This window comes from Lactuca virosa, chromosome 4 (assembly GCF_052849685.1).
Source record: "Lactuca virosa cultivar CGN04683 chromosome 4, Lactuca_virosa_CGN04683_v6, whole genome shotgun sequence".
In the NCBI taxonomy this organism is placed as follows: Eukaryota; Viridiplantae; Streptophyta; class Magnoliopsida; order Asterales; family Asteraceae; genus Lactuca; species Lactuca virosa.
Window position 1 is genome coordinate 217,400,216 of NC_136429.1, and position 14,604 is coordinate 217,414,819.

General features: G+C 31.5%; 1 protein-coding gene and 1 pseudogene across 1 annotated transcript; one reads left to right on the plus strand and one right to left on the minus strand.

Moving 5' to 3' along the window:
* The first annotated feature begins 5,018 nt into the window (after window positions 1–5,018).
* Window positions 5,019–6,097, plus strand: LOC145107999 (serine acetyltransferase 5 pseudogene; annotated as a pseudogene).
* A 6,572-nt stretch (window positions 6,098–12,669) lies between these two features.
* Window positions 12,670–13,857, minus strand: LOC145168723 (inorganic pyrophosphatase 2-like). Its single transcript, XM_079087446.1, has 4 exons — window positions 13,670–13,857; window positions 13,445–13,566; window positions 13,156–13,357; window positions 12,670–13,063 (listed from the first exon to the last, which is right to left on the minus strand). The coding sequence occupies exons 1-4, from the start codon at window positions 13,805–13,807 to the stop codon at window positions 12,716–12,718; spliced, it is 810 nt and encodes a 269-aa protein (XP_078943572.1). The 5' UTR covers window positions 13,808–13,857; the 3' UTR covers window positions 12,670–12,715.
* Between the last annotated feature and the right edge of the window lie 747 nt (window positions 13,858–14,604).

Genomic DNA, 14,604 nt, shown 5'->3' on the forward strand with positions numbered 1-14,604 from the left:
ATTTGTGGAGTTGTCGCCGGTGGAGGCGTGGACGACCAACGGAGCTTGAGGAAAGGCCGGCAAGGGTGTGTTCTCCGACGGTGTGTTGTTGAAACAAGTACGAGGCGTAAAAATAGGCTTACAAAGTTAGAAGACATTTGCAAGGATGGAAGCTTATTTTTATGTTCTATGGAAAAGAAGTCATCAAGACTTTTTATTATTATTATTATTTCTAGAGTCTTTTGAAACAAACAATTATTTTTTGAAATATTTGCCCGCCCTTAATGATAAAAAAGATCTATAAAAAAAACAAACTCTACCTGTGAATCAAGAAACTTTCTTTTATAATGTTGTTTCTCGAATAAAAACGTCTCACGGAAAATAGAAATGTATACTAAATAACATAGTGAGGTCAGTCATTACTGTTCAACAATTCATTACTCTATTCAATGTTATAATTTTTAATTAAGCAATTAAAATGTATATTTCTAGAAGATAATGAATAAAAAAAATCCAAATTAATATGATAAAAAATAAATACTATCGTGAACCATTTTAAATGACATGCTATTAACAAAATTCTTAAAATCAACATGGTTATTATAAAAGATGTCCCTTATTTATATATCATCGGTTTTTAACATATTTTTCAAAATTAAATTTCACATTTTGACTAGGGTTTGGATTTTAAAGTAAATGCTCGGTTTTGTTTTTTTTTTTTTTTGAAACTGTAAATGCATAAATATTAGATCAAAAAACCAAACCATTAGCAAAAAGCTAGGGAAAGGAATGCAAGGGAAAACAAAACAGACAATTTACAGGCATAAATCAAAACAAAACCAAACAGTCAAGAGAAACGATTGTAGCCACCAAATGGGGAACACATTCAATCAGTCCAACTCTTTCCAGTATTACCCCTGTACTTAAACCAATCAAAAGTCTGCAATAATAAGATCCAACGTTCTTGTAGGAGAAACATTGCTTTTGTTGAAAATTTTATTATTTGGGGCTAACCAAATATTCTAAAGTGAGGAGTAGAGAATCCCGATAAGTGAGAGTCTTTTTTTGGACAATTTCCCCAAGAAGGAGCAAAATCAACCAATTCCCAAACGTTTGCACATTGAACACCTTGTATCTCGCACCACCTCAGGATCCAAAACCAAATTGTTTTAGAGAAATTGCATTCCATTAGAAGATGTGAAACAAATTCATCTTCCTGCCCACATAATTGACAACACAAATGTTGGACCAAAATGCCCCTATGACCAAGAGTTGCAGCAACAGGAATTCTCCCCAAGGCAGCCTTCACGAAACATTTAACTTTGAAAGGAATGATTTTCGACCAATTTATCAAAGGCCCAATGGGCTGTGATTGTTTCGTGTCTATCAGTTATCTCAACTCAAGGTACTGATGGTCAGGTAGATTCCGTCCCTATTCAGATTGAAACGAAAATAAATAGCTGAAGAGAAATTGAAATTGAAATGAGTTGAAACAATTAAGGCGTAAAATTACTTCAAACCATAGATGTCCTTGCTCATTTTTTAGTCTCCCGTCTCCATCACCACTTGACTAGGAGTGCAATGTTTTGAGCATATAATGATCCAACTCCTAGACCACCCAATATTTTTCCCAACAACTATCTTGGACCAATCCACCCAACGAATCTTTCTTTTTTCGTCATTCCCACCCCATAGAAATCGCCGTCTCATTTTTTCCAAAGAATCTAAAATACCTTGGGGAGCCTTAAACAAGGAAAAATAATAGGTGGGGAGGCTATTAAGAACATATTTTACCAGAGTCAATCTACCACCAAAAGATAGTGTGTTTACTTTCCATAAAGAAAGTTTAGCCTGAAACTCAGAACCGGTTTCCAGTTCTTTTTATGTAGCATATTGGCACCCACCGGAACTCCGATATAAATGCTACCCTAAAAAGACATTGTTTTTAGTGAATGATGACTATGGTGTGAACATAAAGTTAGATAAGGTTATATACAAATTTTTTAGGAGACAGACAATATATACAAATTATATATGTTAGAAAGGTATTTTTGTTTGGGGGATTGAACATTTTGAGTAAGTTATTAGTAGAAGAGTAGCGATGCGTTCTAGATCAAGTGACTTAAGCTTATTTAAACACACGGAGAAAGAAATTAACCATTTCATAGACGTTGTGGTATTCAAGATAAGTTACTAGTTTATTGTACCGATAAGTGTTCATTTGGTTACTCACATCTTCCGATCTAGATCAAAGATTGTGAGTATTTTGAATGGTTTGCTTAAGAACTAACTGACAATTGGTACGAGTAGAAAATTTTGGAAAATACACAAGCAATTGAAATGAGATAATCGAATAACATCCTAGTGAACATAGTGTTCAAAAACCAATTGAAGCAAACAATTATAGTCTAGCATTTTTTGATTAGGGTTTTGATATTTTTGTGTTGTTTTCATCGCTTTTAGTGTTTTGGTTATTTTGATATTGTATAATTATAATCATATGAGGACATTACCCTAATTAGTTGAATGTCATTATAATTGCAAGTTTGGAATAGGCATGTAGGTCTTTGGATCATTTTGATATGATGAATGAAATTAAAAAGTTTCCTTTTGTATGAAAATGATTGATTTGTGGTTTGGCTTCAAAATAAATAATATGATTTTTACCATTATATAATGTATTGCAAAAAATATACCAAACATGTTACATAACACAACCAAGCTCATTAATCTCATAAATTTTTTAACTCGACGAAAACAATACAAGTATAGGGCATGTTGGAACTCAAATGGGGCTATCAAAGTTTGAACATATCGACCTCATACTAAAGATCAATTAATATCTTGTAAGTTCCAGTCGAGTTCACGACATTCCAATAAAATAGTTCCATATAACTTCCAATTGAGTTCATGACATTCCATTCTCAATGCAATTTGTACCTTTAGGGAGCATTTGGTATGTAGGATAGAATTGAATGAGTCTGGATAGTACTGAATGAGACTGAATTGCACAAGACCCAACTAATTATTTATATAAGGTTTGACAAAAATAGAATGGGACTGAATTGCACAAGACCCAACTAATTATTTATATAACGTTTGACAAAAATAGAATGAGACTGAACAAGAATGTAAAATTATTGGATTATCCTTAAATACATCAAAATTTCATAAACTATTTCCATTCTTTTAGGTCATAATACTTATAAGCATATATATCCTTAATAACTTTATTAAAAAAGAGTGGTCTCTCTTTCAAAGATTGGATTTTTTTTACTGTCAATTGCTATCGGTGAACTTTAAAAAAAATAAAAAATAAAATAAGATTGTACGTGGAGTAGATGATTATCAGTCATCATGAATAAGAATGAGAAGATATATTGCGATTGAAAAGAAAAAAAAATGTGATTAAGAGAAAATATTACAAGAGGAAGAGAAGTTGTGGAGCAAAAAAAGAAAAACACTAGAAGAAAAATAAAACAAGGAGAAGAGGCATTATTTTAAGGTGTTTTTGTCAAATATTTCTCGTTGTTCCATTCTGTTTCACATTTTTGGATGAGACTAAAATATTAACAATTAGTCTCATTTGACTTAGTCAATAACCTCTTTAGTTTTTGTCCCATTCCTACTAAAGCCCTTTGAACCATGTTGTTCCGTTTTATTCGGTTCTATTTCATCCGCTAAATGTTACCTTAGTGGTGGAGGTGGCACACATGGTGCTTAAAAAACTGCTTACTGAATTCATGAACTCCCATTTGTTGTGAAACATGGTAATCAAGACCCATCACATATGCTTAATGACTATTCGTCGAAGGCCTTTGAGTCTTGAGGTTGGTAAGGCCTCATAAATCTTTAAACCGAGAATTGAAGTACAACATTGTAACATCCCTCGTTAGGACCCATTTGTAAAATCATTTTCGAAACAAAGTTTAAACTCTTAAAGCATGCAGTATTGGTATGTTAAGGGGGATGTTATGGCTGAGGTGACAAAGAAAATGGTGTTATAACACCATAAACACCACCCCTAGTACCAGGTAAGGGCATGTTATGTTGCTTCTCGTTGTAACGATAATGCAACACCTTCATCAACCAATCAATTTTTTTTTTCCTGTCTCTCTCTCTACCTATTAACATGTTATAACATATGCATACCACTATCACTTCTAGTTGGTGTGTTGGCATGTGATGTGACAATTTTGGGTGTTATAACATTGGACCCATACCCAATGCTTTTAAAGTTCAAACAAACGTTTCAAGTTTTGATGTGCAAAAGTTTATTAGTCCCAAAATTTTAATTAAAGTTTCAAGTTCGTAACAAAGGTTAAGTTCCCCAACACTCAGAAGTGTTCCTCCCAAAAACTTATAAATAATATTTTAGTTGCAAAGGGAACGAGGTACATAATTTCACAAAGGGGATCCATGTTCAAAACTCTAGCACATACAAAACATTGTTGATACTCCATGATTTATCCCCACGTATCGGGCCTGAAGACGGGTTTGACGTTGGTCAGCCAAATATTGAGATTTACCATTCTTTTAGATTAGGAGAATTTTGGAAGCGAAAAAAGGTAAAAAGGAAATATGTCATGTCTATTCACAACATGTATCCATGACCTATACATCCGAACACCAATCGATGACATGTCTTTCCCGATGGAGGTTAGGTTCCATAAGGTTTGACCCTTCACCCATATATATTTCCCTTGATTTCTGATTATCAACCGGGATACCCCAAATCAAAAGTTCAAGATATAGTTTAGAAATTTATTAATAATAATAATTGTTTTATTAAAACATAACTTAAATAAAAAATCTAACTTTTATTACAGTTAATAATTTAAGTTAATAACTTAATATGATTAGATATTCAAAAACTCATGGATAAGGTTTAAAATGTCAATATGCTCCATACCATGGTATTTAAAATACAAAATAAAAGTATGGGCCGAAGGGCATTAAAGTAAAAGAACAATAATACCTGATTAGTGAATGGTATATGCTGTATCATTTTATACTATGACCGTACAATAATCCGGTTTGGGCCACACCCACACCCACCCACCCACATATTCACACACTTCCGCCATCTCAAGATGCCGGTTCAAGATCGGAACGCCACATCGCAGTCCACGATGTCATCATCGTCTCCACAAACCGCCGTCAACGGCGGAGAAAACGAATGCGACTGGGTCTGGAACGAAATCAAAGCTGAAGCTCGCCGCGACGCCGAATCCGAACCAGCCCTCGCCAGTTACCTCTATTCCACCATCATCTCCCACTCATCTCTCACACGCTCTCTCTCTTTCCATTTAGGAAACAAACTCTGCTCCTCCACTCTCCTCTCCACCCTCCTCTACGATCTTTTCCTCAACACCTTCTCCTCCGACCCATCTCTCCTCTCCGCTACCGTCGCCGACCTACGAGCCGCCCGTCAACGCGACCCTGCCTGCATCTCCTTCGCTCACTGCTTATTAAACTACAAAGGCTTTTTAGCGATCCAAGCCCATCGTGTGGCCCATAGACTTTGGGCTTTAAACCGGAAGCCTATAGCACTTGCGTTACACTCACGCATAGCGGATGTTTTCGCGGTGGATATCCACCCTGCCGCTAGGGTTGGGAAAGGGATTCTGTTGGATCACGCCACCGGCGTTGTGATTGGGGAAACGGCGGTGGTTGGGAACAACGTATCGATTTTGCATCATGTGACGTTAGGTGGCACCGGAAAGGTAGGTGGCGATAGGCATCCGAAGATTGGGGATGGGGTTTTGATCGGTGCTGGTGCGACGGTTTTAGGGAATGTGAAGATCGGAGAAGGGGCGAAGATTGGGGCTGGGTCACTGGTGATGATTGATGTTCCACCGAGGACGACGGCGGTTGGAAATCCGGCGAGATTGGTTGGTGGGCAAGAGCAGCCGAAGGTGCACGAGGATGTGCCTGGTGAGACGATGGATCATACGTCGTTTATCTATGTGATTTGAGGTTTGTTTTAGATTTCTGTAATCTGGTATTACTATGATTGTGATTAGGGTTTTGATTATTCATGGCTAAAATTTATAGGAACCATCGCCAAAATTCACAAGTAATGTTCTTTTCATTTTATACTTCAACATATTTCCTATCTTAAAATTTGTCATGAAATGACGATTAAATAAAAGAAAAATGGCTTTGTTGGTATGCTGTACACACAATGATTTAAAGTTTTATTTTTGGGATATCGATTAAACTAACTATGGTTACTACGTTATTTCGTAGTACCATTCAGAATTCCCGACTCTATTATTACGAAGTAAGATGACTACTTGTGTTTTGGTGATTATTGTAAATCCAAGCCTAAGCTATGTATTTTCTAATGATAACGAAATACATTAGCATATAACCGAATACATTACAATTAAAAAAGACAATAAATTAATTTGTATGTATATATGTATGAGACTTGTCATATAAATATTATCATATACTTTACAATATAAACCATAAACAGGACATACTAAAAAAAACTTAGAACAGGGCGTTTGAGTATGCCTAACTTGTTTTAACACAAAAAGCCATAAATATATGTAAATTTGTGCATACGGTACTTGGAAAAAATATATACGTATATGGTACTAAAAAAATGTTTGTGCATACAATGCTAAAAAAAAGTCTTTCGAGCACACACACTGCAAATCTGAAACAAACATTTATGTTCTGAATACATTAAACTATTTTGGAACGGTATCTGTGACGTTTTGTTTTGGGGTGCTTTATAGATGGAACTAAAAAAAACTAACTAATAACGAAATAAATTACTATATAAAACAATTATTCGCTGTCGCTTTAACAAATACACAATGAATTGAAACATTGGGTGGAGGGAGTCCCTCACAACACACATGCTTTTATATTCTCTCTCACTCTCATCTTTTTTAACCCAAAACATATGAAAATTCATTCTTCTTAATCCACATCATTGAGTACAAACTTATTATGCATATGGTATAAGTGAGAGAAGAAAAAGAGAGTGGGAGCATTGGTTCAACCTGCATCTTTTGTGACACCACAAGAGAGTGAATGATTTTCCTTATGGTACTGTCACTTCCATATACAACCTGAAAAAGTATTAGCTTTATGTCAACTCAACTATTTTATGTCATGTCTTGCTCATCCGAATAACTCTCTCTAATTTATGAGATGTTAGATTTCAGACTACATTAGTCTACGTCAAATTTTACCAACTCCATGACAAACATTATTACTTCGGAATGTCATGGTTATTTTTAAAAAATAATTTGGTTTTGTTAATTACTTCATTTACAGTGGTTAAATAAATATCCCTTTATTTATTGCAACATAATAAATATGCTTCAAATATTTCTTAATGACGATATTTATATAAAAAATATATTAAAAATAATATATATACATGTCACAATTTTATATAATTTTATATGAGTAGAAAGATAATTAGGACGATTTTAAATAATTTTATATGAGTAAAAAGATAATTAAAAAAATGATATTTAATTTTTCCATATGTTAACATACATCTGCTAATTTATTTTTAAACTATACTTTTGTCTCAAGCTGAGATTAGGGGTGTTCAAAAATATCCGTATCCGAAAAACCGATCCGAGAAATCCGAAAATCCGATCCGAAATTATCCGAAATTTCGGATATCCGGATTTTCGGATATCCGAAATTCGGATATCCGGTTTTTCGGATTCGGATACGGATAGTCATTTGAAAACTTTTCGGATATTTCGGGATATCCGATATCCGAATTTTTTTTTTTTTTATTAAGTTTGAAAAAAAATTATAGTTATTGTTTTTAAACGTTAAATAGGAACAATTAGGAAATAGTTAGTTTTAATGTATCTTTTCTCTACAATAACACTATTATTTACATGCCAAAAGATGCTCACTTAACAGTTAGATATATTAGATATATGAATAGAAAATATTATTTAAAATAAAATTGTATTTCATTACTACAGGTAAGATTCTATAGTTTCATATATATATCTACTTAACATAATGGAATTAATATATAGACTTAGAAATTATCAGTAAATGTTTATTTCACAAACTAATTATCTTGTGTTTGTTCCCATCTTTTTTGTTTAAATTAAACCTCTGTCGTTATGAAAGTAATAAGAATAACTTGACCATCGTAATGCTATAGTGCCATATAACCCATTCGTTTTAATATCTTATATCAAAATTATTTAGTATATGTATCATTCGTTTTAATATCTTATATCAAAATTATTTAATATATGTATCATTCGTTTTAATATCTTATATCTAAATTATCTAATATATGTATCATTCGTTTTAATATCTTATATCTAAATTATCTAATATATGTATCATGTACGTATGGAGACTATAATTTTCATGTTGAAAAAATTGAATAACTTGTATGGATTAAAAATATGTAGAAAAAATCCAAAAAAAAGTTTTTTTTTTTTTTTTCGGGATATCCGATTTTGCTATCCGAATCCGTATCCGAACTTTCGGATATCCGAAATTCGGATATCCGAAATTCCGGATATGGATTCGGATACTAAAATCCAATATCCGAAATTTTCGGATATCCGGTTTTGAACACCCCTAGTTGAGATACTTAGAACATATACTTTGGGATTCATGTAATTAAATGTCTTTGAGGTTTAAAGCATCTCAAAGCAATCATTAAGTTTACTATTAACATTATTTTAATATTTTTGGCAATGTTTTGAAAATCGGACCGTACATTGAACCGACCGTCTTATTGGTTTGATGGTTCAATTGGTTCGATCGATCGAACCGGTCTCAAAAACCAGATGAACCGGACGACACCATATATATATATATATATATATATATATATATATATATATATATATATATATATATATATATATATATATCACGATTTTTGAACTTAGACTATCCGGAGTGGGGGCAGTAAAGGACGCGTGATGCTGACTGGGATAATCAAGCCACGCGTGAAGACCGCCCTGATGTCCGGTGGCTTGGCTGTGATGTGACCGGTAAGACGCGCGAAGACAACCAATCAGGAAAAAGAAGCGGCAGGCAACAAATTTTTGACTTTTTTTTTGTTTCTTTTTTCTTTTTCTACTGTTCGACCCAAAAAATAAAAATAAAAATTATTTCATTTTCAATTTAAAAAAACATATACTATAACTATAAGTAATACTTATTTTACATACATTTTACACTACAAAAACACACAATCTCTTCCCATTTTTTTTTCTTCGATCTATAAATCCAAATCTAAGTATCTCACCCACTCCAAACACCCCAAACACTCCAAATGATCAATTTGCAAATTTTAGTTACATGTAATTGATAACATCTCAAATCCAATAAGTTCAGGAAAAATATGGAAACTAGGTTCTAGTTTTTTAATATTTAAGTTTTATTTTGTATGATTTTTTAGTAATTTAGGTTTATTTTTTTAACTTTTTTTTTTTTTTTTAGTAATTTAGGTTTTAAATTTCTATGTTTTTTAATTAATGTGATGTGTTTCTGATTAATAATTTCAAACATCAAACAAGTATAATGTATATCAAATGTTAGATAAATATAATCATCACCATACAAAATTAATAATAAATGAAATTCATGATAAACTAATTAAGATCATAACATAAATTTTTAAAACAATATCAATAATTTCCATTCAAAAAAATAAGTAGTAATTACATAATATTAATAATAAAAGATTAAGTGTTAGATTGAGTAATTGGATGGGTATAACCCTAATGTCATATCCATCTTAAACCCACAATTTTAAAAAAAAAATCTTATACTTAGTCTCATAACCATTTATTAACATTGTTCTTTCTGTTAGATTATTTGGCCCATAACACAAGTTTCAGTTTAGTTTTTCTCGTCGGGTTCATGTAGTTTTCCATATTATGGAATTTTTTTAACAGAATATATTATCTTAATACAATTAATTGAAAATTTTACCGTACTCCTTTGTTTGGTTTCATGCACCCTCTAACATGGAACCTTATAATCATTTTCAATTTTTCCGTTTGTAATTGGCTTCATTTCATGTCTGTTTCATTTAATCGTTACGTCCATTTTTGTATGTAATTTCATTTTGTTGTTCATTATCCATGGTCGTTTCATTGGAAATTCTATCTCTAAATCCGATTCCTTTTTTATTTTGCTACCCCCTCTGTCACAAATTAATAATTTATGTTTCCTTTTTGGTTTGTCTTAAAATAATAGTCTACTTCTAAAAATAAATATTCATTTTACCAAAATACCTCTCATCTATCATGACATTAAATGCAACAAAATGATGGAATTAAATGTAACAAAATAGTACGATTGTTATTTCATTTAATAAAGTTAGTGATAATTAATGTTTTTATTACTCTGTATGTTTTTTGTCTGTGGATAATAATTTTGGACGGAGGGAGTGTTAATTATACATTTGTAATTTTGCTCCAAATGTTTGAAGTTTAACTTCTTGTTTATCTCGTTCAAACGCATAAAATTTTGAGCCAGAATTGAGGTTTTAGGTGCTCAAGGATTTATATTTTGTTCTCGATTTTTTTTAGGGAATGAAAATAAAGAGTTATGAGGGATTAGGAAGGATAAACGTGTTCTTGGGTTTTTTTAGTGAAGAAAATGAAAAGATTTCTATGAATTAGAAATGATAAATCTAACAAATTGCCCCCTCTAAACCATTGGGCTGATTATGAGGGATAAATCTAACAAATTGTCATTATATTCATGGAAGGTTATCATCTAACCTAATAAATGAAAATCATTTTTTCACATGTCTTCTTCTCATTTATTTCACCACATGGCTTTTCAGGTTTTTTTTTTTTTTTTTCCTACTTGTCATTTTTTAGGGTTTTTCATTTTCTTATATTAAATTTCTAGAATTTACGATCATATATGGAAAGTTGTCATTATATTCATGTAAGTAGGGCTGTTCAGTATTTGGATAAAACCGAATTGTCCAATTGGACAATTTGGATTGAACTATTTGGTTTGGATATTCGGATTTTTGGATTGGTTTTCGACAAAACCGAATTATTATTTTGGCTTTCGGATTGGATATGGTTTATAAAATATGAACCGAATAGTCCAAAAAAACCGAATAACAATTTATTATATATTTATTTTTAATATATATCTATAGTTATTTATTAGTAATTTTGTAATTTATTTTTTGAAATAGGTTCAAAAAGTTTCACCTAATAAAAAATATTAATATGCGTTTTTTCTCAAAAGTTTTTTTATCTATAAAATATTAAAATATAAGATACCTTCATAATAGTTGCTTATAAATTTCAAATCGTAACTAAATAATTTGTTTTCTCTTCTTGTGTAAAATTCGGTAATATTATAATTATATTTCGTTTTAAAATGTTTTAGTTTTTAAAAACCGAATTATAAAAACCGATCCAACCGAATTGTAATTGGATCGGATCGGATCGGATTTGAATTTAGTTTGGACTATTCGGATCCATATTTTGAAAACCGAAATCAATTTGGATTCACTTGATTGGATTGGATCAAACTGATCCATCCAAACGAACACCCCTACATGTAAGGTTATCATCTAACCTAATAAATGATTTGCCACATGACTTTTTCTATTTTTTTTTCTTTTTCTTAGTTTCCACTTGTCATTTTTTAGAGTTTTTCATTTTTTACATTAAATTTCCAGAATTTACGATTATATATGGAAGGTTGTCATTATATTTATATAAGGTTATCATTATATTAATCTAACATAATATATGCAAAATCATTTTTCCACATGTTTTCTTCTTTATTTGCCACATGGTTTTTTTCTGTTTTTGTTTTTCTTATTTTTCACTTGTCATTTTTTAGGGTTTTCATTTTCTTATATTAAATTTCCAAAATTTACGGTTATATATGGAAGGTTGTCATTATATTCATATAAGGTTATCATTATATTAATTTGAGAATAAATTTGCATCAATGTTACAAACACATTGATTCCTTTTTTCAATTACTTTATTAAATGTTTAATGTTTACATGTTGATATTAAATTTTTATTTTTAATAAACCTGTATATACTATACGGGTCTCATACCTAGTATGAAATACTAATTAAAAAACTGTTGAAATTTTAGTTTTTTTATATCAGGCCTCAGGGTATATTTTTCTTTCATCTTTCATTTTTCTTCTGCAACCTCGGCAACACCATATTGTTCCATTCCTCTTACATCACTCTTCAAAATCCATAGAATGATTAACTTTTACTTTCTCTCATTTTTATTTTTATATTAAAAAAATATATTGTATACCAATATTATATTCTTTTTTTAGAAAACTAAAACCATAAATTTTAATATATTTTTTAAATAATTTTTTAGTATATATATAATTTAATTAAATACAGTAAAAACTAAACAAAAAAAAAATACAATTTTTTAGCTGTTGGCAAATCAGAGAATGAAAGATAGTGAGGGGAGTCTACCCGAAGCAGAGAAACCCTTCACCTAAACCGCATCCAATATGTGGTGTTCTCTGGTACGGTTTCTTGTCTTAATCAGTAAACCGCACAGTGAAAGGGAAGCAAACCGTGCAACCTTAAGTCTCTTTTATTTTGGCATATATAATTTTGCTATAGAATAACAATAAAAACATAGATCAATAAGTTTAGCATTAATCCGTATAAACACAAGCCAAAAAAGCATACATTATTTAAAAAGTATCAATAATCTTTAGATAGTTACGTATGGATTTCTAAGGAACATAGAGAGGTTTAGGCAAAACTTCATGTGCAATTGTCTCAAACTTGCAGTCAAACAATTGATTTGTGTTCTCATCTTCCATCAACATCATTTTCCCAATGAGTTGGAGAAGAACTCGTTCGAGGTCTTCTCCATCGGTCCATTCATGGATTTCTGCTTTTAGAAGTTTTCTGTTTTTGCATATCAAATCCCAAACAGGAAAATCTTTCCTCGGCATCATGCAATCATTTTCCCCAAGCTTTAGACTCGGGCAAAAATCACCCGCTCCATCTCCTAAATATATAATCCTTTTCTTTCCTTCTTTTGCTAACTCGGCTTGAATTCTTTCTACTATTTTACCCTGTTAGATAAATTTTCAATGAAAAATATTAAAACATAAACTTAAGTGTACGATTTAAATATTATAAAATTACCAGATAACTAAAAACCGACCTTGCACATGTTGGGAGGGCAAAGGGTGCAACCATGAGAGAAAACATGGAAATCATGGTACGGCAAAATCCTTAACTTTCTTTTATCATCGACAAAACCCGGGTTCGTATTAATCTCTGAGAAATATTCACGTATCCCAAGATGCTTAAGTATAGTTTCTATATAGAACAAATTCGCATCGCTTAACACCCTCAAATCACATCTGAAATAAATTCGTTACATATAATTAGTCATTTCCATACCAAACAATAACTATTACAAATCCAAACAAAAGAAAAAATAAAGTTACCCTAAAGCATATGCAGCTTTAATGGCAGGAACAACTCGAGGATGTATCGGGGTACGTTTAAGGACATTTTCAATATCCTCAATGCTCCTACCTTGCAAATTTAGCTCATTCATCATCTTATCCTGTTTAAAACGAATAGTTTTAGCGTTATAAATTTTTTACAGATAAAAAGAATACATATATGAAAGATTTATATGTATATTGAAAAATGAAAAACTAAAGTACCATAACGGAGTTCCATGGCATGGTGGGAAGAAGTTGGTTGAATAAATCCGTTGCACCCAACTCATCGACCACCCAATTGTCGCTATCAATGTCGATGATTGTTTTGTCGAAGTCAAAAATCACTACAATTCCTGACATTGTTGTTGAATAATGAATACACGAAAAGAATGAGGATTTTGGTATAATAGTAAACTACGAGTACATGAAAGTATTTATAGGAATTGAAAAAGTGGGATGTTTTAAGATGCCAAAGGAATATTTATCATGGGATTTGATCTGAGGCATTGGTTTGTTGTCACGTGAGGATTGAAAAGTGATCCAAGGGTGGTTGTTTGTTAAAGTAGTTTAAAAAGGAATATACTGATTTTGGGAAATGAATATACTGATTTTGGGATTTGATCTGAGGCATTGGTTTGTTGGCCAGGCAGAGTGCAGATTTTTGATTTTTGCTGCTGGAAATGGACTAGAAACATTACCCTAAACTGTTTTGGTGTTATTAAACTTGTTTTAGATGGTGTAATGATTGTTCTAATCCATTTACAATGGCTAATATCAAAATTACATTATTATATGTGTTCATATGTTCTTGAAATTTTGATATAATTATTCATGTTCTTATGAGTGCTTGATAGATCATAGGAATTACTTGTTTAATGCTGAATTCATGATCTTTATGTGTTTTAATGGAGTCGATAACTTGTCCTCAAGTTATGGATAACCAAAAGTCTCTTTGAATTAAAGCCATTAAAAGAACACATAAGTTACAAAATGAAGAGTCTTCATTTTAATAACTCATAAGTTATGAATTGAAAGGTTTTGTAAAGTTACAAAACTTGCCCTCAAGTTTTGGAACATGTAAAGACATCTAGTAAACTTTAGTTCCAACCTCTAGAATTTTAAAAGTAAAAATTCAACCCTTATACTTTATAATATTA